This window comes from Ailuropoda melanoleuca, chromosome 6, assembly GCF_002007445.2.
Source record: "Ailuropoda melanoleuca isolate Jingjing chromosome 6, ASM200744v2, whole genome shotgun sequence".
Taxonomy (NCBI): Eukaryota; Metazoa; Chordata; class Mammalia; order Carnivora; family Ursidae; genus Ailuropoda; species Ailuropoda melanoleuca.
In genome coordinates, this window is record NC_048223.1 from 123,995,889 (window position 1) to 124,001,888 (window position 6,000).

At 57.4% G+C, this 6,000-nt stretch overlaps 1 protein-coding gene across 2 annotated transcripts in view; it reads right to left on the reverse strand.

Annotated features, from left to right (window-relative positions):
• The window catches only part of CCN4 (cellular communication network factor 4), a 39,397-nt gene that overhangs the window by 2,368 nt on the left and 31,029 nt on the right, over positions 1-6,000 (reverse strand). Inside the window, exons 3-4 of one of the 2 annotated variants that reach the window (XM_019796295.2) lie at positions 5,146-5,406; positions 1,538-1,731 (exon numbers count right to left, since the gene is read on the reverse strand). In XM_019796295.2, the coding sequence (XP_019651854.1) occupies positions 1,538-1,731; positions 5,146-5,406 (455 nt within the window). The remainder of the gene's footprint in view (positions 1-1,537; positions 1,732-5,145; positions 5,407-6,000) is intronic. The other variant, XM_034663414.1, reaches the window with a different exon arrangement.

The following is a 6,000-nucleotide window of genomic DNA, read 5'->3' on the forward strand; positions in this document are numbered from 1 at the left end:
GGCCTCTTCAAGCTGGGAAGGCCCTCCCCAAGCACAGCGAGACCCAGCCACATGACGCAGGACTAGCTGCGGACCTCACTGGTGGTTCCTCACACCCCACAATGTCCTCTTGCCTAGCTTTCTGCCTCGCCAATGCCCAGGACTCCGTCACAGTTTTACCAACACAGAATGCCCACGTCGCTTCTTCAGTTCACCCAGCATCCCAGCTCGTGAGTAGCAGAGCCGTCACGGGGCTCCATGATTGGGGGATGCCCTTTCCCCTAACCTGTTCCTCGTCCATCTGCACCCCAGCCTCTCACACACACCCACCTCACATACCTTGTTCCACCAGAGTGTGTTCTCTAGAACTCGCTCTGTCTCTCCACTGGGTCGTGGGCCAGTCAAGAGCAGGGCCCTTTCTGGGACTCTACAGTCCAAGTCTGTGTCTGGTACACAGGAGGCACTCACTAAGCGCATTGCAGGAGTGGCTCTACTATGTACGGGCACCTGCCGGAACTGGGGGTAGAGCAGAGCCAGGCTCCGTGGGGCCTGAGGCTTACACAGTTCGAGGAGCCATCCGAGGTTCATAATTAGAAAGCCAAAGTTGGGTGGGAAGCAGGAGCCAACAGCAAGGACTTGAGGTGGCTTTGGGGTAGACCCCCTTCTACCTTGAGTGCCCCGGCCATTCACCCAGCTTAGGACCTTTGCTCCTGTTTCTCCTGCTGCTGGTAGCTTTGCCATCCGTGCTCTCAGAGAAGCCACATCCGCCGAGTACCTACTGTGCGCCGAGCACCAAGAATACGAAGGCCGGCGTGGCCGAGGCCACGGATCAGAGAGGGTGAAGGAGAGAGAAGGGGAGAAGGAGGACGAGGTGGCAGGATCCAGCCGGCTGGCACAGAGATCATCGGAGTAGGGGCAGGGGCGGCAAGCGAGGGCTCGTGGGAAGCTGAGCTGCCTTGTCTACCGGGCACCCCTCTCCTCAGCAACCCCAAGAAACCATCTGCTCCAAAAATGGAGTGAGTGATGAATTTCTCTTCTCTTCTCTTTTTCTTTTCTGCGCAAGGCAGAAGACCAGTCCAAAGACAGAAGCAGGGAGGCCTTGAGAGAGGCAAGTCAGACCCATGTCTAACTGCCATGACCTCCTCTATCCCGGATCCTTTGTTTTAATGATCCTAGACTCTCCAAGCTGGAGATGTCCAAGGCCAACCCAGTGTTTTATGGATGAGGGGCCTGGGGTGCGGACAGCGGCCTCCGTCATGTGCAGCGAGCAGTAGACAGGCACTTGACCCCCGCTGTCCTGAGCCCTGTTTCGAGCTCCCCAGCTGCCCTGTGCAGCAACTGTCATGCCTGTGCTGGTGGCTGAGGGCTGGGACGGGAGCAGAAGGGGACCTGCGGTCAGCGAGGGTCCCTTAGCGTCACCACAGGAGACCCCTTCTTCCCATTTCACAAACGGCCCCCACAAGAGGGTTCAGGGGCCAGGCTTGAAGCGGGCTTGTCTGTCTGTCTGTAAGTCCAACACGCCTACCCCGCCTCCCCCCTCCCTGGAAGGTGGCCTGACCTTGATGTGTGGACGGATGTCCATGTCACAGGGCCGCAGGTTGCAGAGACGGCTCTCTTGCTCGGGCCAGCAGCGGCTGTTGATGTTGGAGATGCGAGTAGAGACCCCCAGGCCGCAGGTGGTGGAGCAGGGGCTCCAGGGGCTCGTGTAGACGAGGCAGTTCCTGTGCCAGGGCTCCGCCTCACCTGTAGCCGCTGAGGACAGGGACCAGACCCCCGTGAATTTCCAGCTGCTGTCAGCCACTTTCCCCCACCATCAGCACAGAGGCAGGGACCCTGAAGCTCCAAGGGGAGGGGGGCAGACTGTCTCCCCTCTACCCCAAAATGGGCAAGTCGGCTTCTAACCAGCATGGGTCCCCAGGGAGAGGAGGACCTGTCCTGAGTTCCTATACTTCTCCGGAGGAAAGACCATCTTTACAGACAGGGGCACCAGAGTGCAAATCCTACTCAACCACCTATAAGCTGTATGGTTCCAGATAATTCCCTCTGAGCCTCAGTGTCCTCACTGGAACAAAATATCTGCCTTCCACAGCTGGTGTGACCATGAAAGGACCCATTTATTGAGTATATATCAGGCATCTGCAAGGTGCTGGGATTTGAAGAATGAAAGATATTATCCCTGCCCTGGCACAGAGATCATCAGAGTAGGGGCAGGGGACAGCAATCAAGGATTCGTGGGAAGCTGAGCTGAGGTCAAGTTTCTTTGGAGAAAATCAGAGGGAGTGTCTATACCCTAGTCCCTGGTATCTAATCTGGGTGACGCCGAGGGCATAGTGGGTAAGGACACACACAGACTTCAGAGCCACATTGCTTGGTTCAAGTCTGAGCACAACCACTTAGTAGCTGGGCAACTTCTGATAGCCTGCAAGGGGGAGTTGACAATAGCCTCTCCTTTCCAGGGCTGTGGACTGAAAAAGATGGGTTCACACATATGAAAGCCAGAAGCCATCCCTGTCTCAGTAACCATGAGCTTGTGTGGTTTCTTGACTCTCAACTCAACACCAAGTCTTGGACGGCTCTGTTAACATATGCGTCCCAGCATCTCGAATGCGGTGAGCGCTCCAGTGTTCTCTGAGTGATGGAAACATGGGCGGAGCCAGAGGCAGAGGCAGGTAAAAAGCCAGGAAGACACAGGAGAGATCCCACAGAAAGATGGCGCAGGATACACAAGAGGAGGGTGTGAAGAGGACGCCAGCCCAGCCCTGACACACGTACATGCCACACACACACAGGCAGGCGGGCACTCTCCGGAAGCAGAGAAAGGGACAGGCAGAGGGGGAGATGAGGAGAGCCAGATGGTAGGGCAGAGGAGAGGGGGAGGGAGGGGGAAAGAGGGGGAGAGAGCGTGGTTTGGGGGGGAGAATGGGAGGGGGGAAGGAAAGGAATAAAAGAATGTGGGAGGGGCAGAGAGGGGGAAAGGGCAAACCAGGAAAGAAGAGACCCTTAATAGGATCAGAAGGAGGGAGGAAGGGGAAGGGGCAGTGCTGGATACCCAGCCCCTCCAAGTTCACAGGTGTGCAGGGGACAGAGCTAGATGAAAGCAGGAGTGCCTGTGTGTGAGAGAGGGGAGCTTTGAGAGAGGGAAGAAAACAAGGAGAAGCATTTGAGGACAGAGGAGAGTGGGGCTAGGATGAGCCCGGGTGTGAGCACAGAGGAGAGAGACAGGCGGAGGGAGGGATTTGCCTAGGAGGATAAAAGGGCTTTGGTTTCTGGGTCACCCATGAGTGGCCAGGGGCCCTGCTTGTACTAGGTCAGAACAAGGTCACTGGGCCACATACAATGGACAGACAGCCACTGCCCCTCCCCCTGTGACCCTTGTGTGGCTCTGCCAGTTGGGGGCTGTGGTGGGCCTGCTAGGGACAGAGCCTCCCCTGCCACCTTCTCCATGGACATGGGACGGCTTCTTCATGAGGATGGCTCAGCCCCTGGGAGCCACCCCAAGCCCCTCCGGAGTGGCTGTGCACCCCTGAATGGCTGGGATGGGCAGGACCGCCCTCCTCCCTGGTCCAGCCAGAGCCACTGGGGGCACACAGCCTGGGGGCGGGTCTCCATTGCCTGGGCTGGATCCCTTGCATCCCCAGCTTTCCAGTGTGTTCTCTGAAACACCTTTACTTGGCTTCTGCAAAACCTCTTTCTTCTGTTTCTGTCCTACCTCTTGAATTCGTCTTTCTCAGCTTTTTTCTCTCCCTCCCTTAAATGGTGGTATTTCCAGGACCACAGTTGTGGTTCTCCCCCGGATGATTGGGTCCCGCAGGGTACAAATGGCAATGTCTGGATGTATTTGGGGTTGTTGCTACTTGGGGGACAGGTGCTCCTGGCATCTAGCAGGTAGAAGCCAGGGTGCTGCTAAACATCCCACCATGCACTGGGCAGCCCTCCCCACAAAGTCTTCTCTGGTTCGAGATGTTGTCTGCACCAAGGCTGAGAAACCCTGCTCTGCACAGTCTCCCTGAGCAATCTCACGCACTTATGATTTTTTAAAAAATTTCCAGTACCCTTAGAACTCCTCTGGGCATTGCCAGCCTCAAACTCAAGCTGTTTCAAACAGTGCAGATCTCCTTCATCCCCAGTGTGCTCCTCTCATTTTCTCTCCAGGTCATGATGAGTTCTGAGAGTCTCTGTCTACCCCGCTCTCTCCTTCAGTCCGTGCAATGGATTGAAGCCATGGCCTCAGTCTTACTCCTCACGCAGTGTCTCTCACATCTGTCCCTTCCTTGCCACCTCCACTTCCACTGCCCTAGATCAGATCCTCAGTGGCCCAACTATCCACCCACCCATCCATCTGCCCATCCATCTGCCCATCCATCCATCCATCCATCCATCCATCCATCCATCCACCTATCCGTCCACCCATCCATCCATATGACGAGCATTGAGTTGGTACCTGCTAGTGGCTGGCACTGGGTTATCCAGTAAGCACCGGTAAAACAAATGGTCCCGTCCCTGTCCTCCCTTTCCAGGGCTTCCTCTGGCCCGGTTTACCTGCAGCCTCACCTGTCCACCTATTCTCTGTAGTGAAGAGAAGCCACTGCTTCCTCTCCCGCCCTTACACCTTGTCTCCCTCCTTCTCCTCCTCAGGTGCCTGCACACCCACCCTTCTTACACCTCCACTCCCCAGTCTAATCTCTCTCTCTTTTTTTAAGATTTTTATTTATTTATTTATTTGACAGAGACAGAGACAGCCAGCAAGAGAGGGAACACAAGCAGGGGGAGTGGGAGAGGAAGAAGCAGGCTCATAGCAGAGGAGCCTGATGTGGGGCTCGATCCCACAACGCCGGGATCACGCCCTGAGCCGAAGGCAGACGCTTAACCGCTGTGCCACCCAGGCGCCCCCCCAGTCTAATCTCTTTAAGTAGGACAACAATGAATCCCATGGATCTGACTTTGCTCTTTATAAATCTCTTCCTCGTTTTATGTTGGGAGGACCTCATAGAACAGTTGGGACAGATGGAGAAATAGGGTCCCAGAAGACAGGGGGCTTGGCCAAGGTCACACAGCTAGTGGGTGGTAGTCTCGGGACAGGGACTCATTGCGCCTGCTTGCCAATCACAGGGGATCAGGGCCCTGCCCTCCTCTCCCCCGCCTCATCCCCCCATCCCCCACACCCACCTAGGGTGCCAGTGTGGCGCTGCGCTGTCTTGCGAGGCCTCCTGGCGTCATGGTCGCACACCCACTGCTGGCAGCAGCGGCCGGGGACGCTCACCCTCCGGGGGCGACGGCACCAGAGGCGCGGGGGGCGCACGCGCAGGCACAGGGGTGTGCAGCCCACGGCGCCGTCCACGCAGGTGCAGTTGTACTTGCAGTTGGGCTGGAAGGACTGGCCGTTGGTGTAGCGCACCCCGTCCAGGACGCAGCCCACGCCGACCACCTCTGCAAACACAGGCTCGGGTCAGGCCCACTGGGCACCACGCCCCTGCGGGGACACCACCCCCCTCTGGACCTGGCCCCGCCCCCGGGGAGTGCCCCCCATGGGGGCCGGCGGGCAGGTAGGACCAAGCAGGGGCCAGCCAGGCCCCCAAGAGTGTGGGGAGACTCGAGCAGAGACAGTGAGGGAGTGTGGGGTGCAGCTCAGCCACCAGCCGTCAAGGGACCTCGCGGGGCCAGGCTGGCGGTGGTGAGAAGATAGAGCCTGGTCGGGGCTAGAACCTATGCCACCTGTCCGGTCCCAGCCCCGGCACATGGCACGGAGCTGAGGACTCACAAACACCTCTAGGACCATGGTTCTGAGGGGCCAAGTGTAAAACCAATCAGAACGCTTTGGAACAGATTCCACTCATTCAATGCATATATTTATGGAAGGTTCTAGGCACTGGAAATTCAGTGAAGGAAGAGGACAAAACCATGCCCTCATTGAGCTTCCGGTGCAGTGGGTGTGAGGCAGGAAAGACAAACAGATCAGACAGACTGTTGAAGGGGACCCGCGCCAGGGAGAACAGCGAAGAGGAGGGGCGGCTCTGGGGGGGA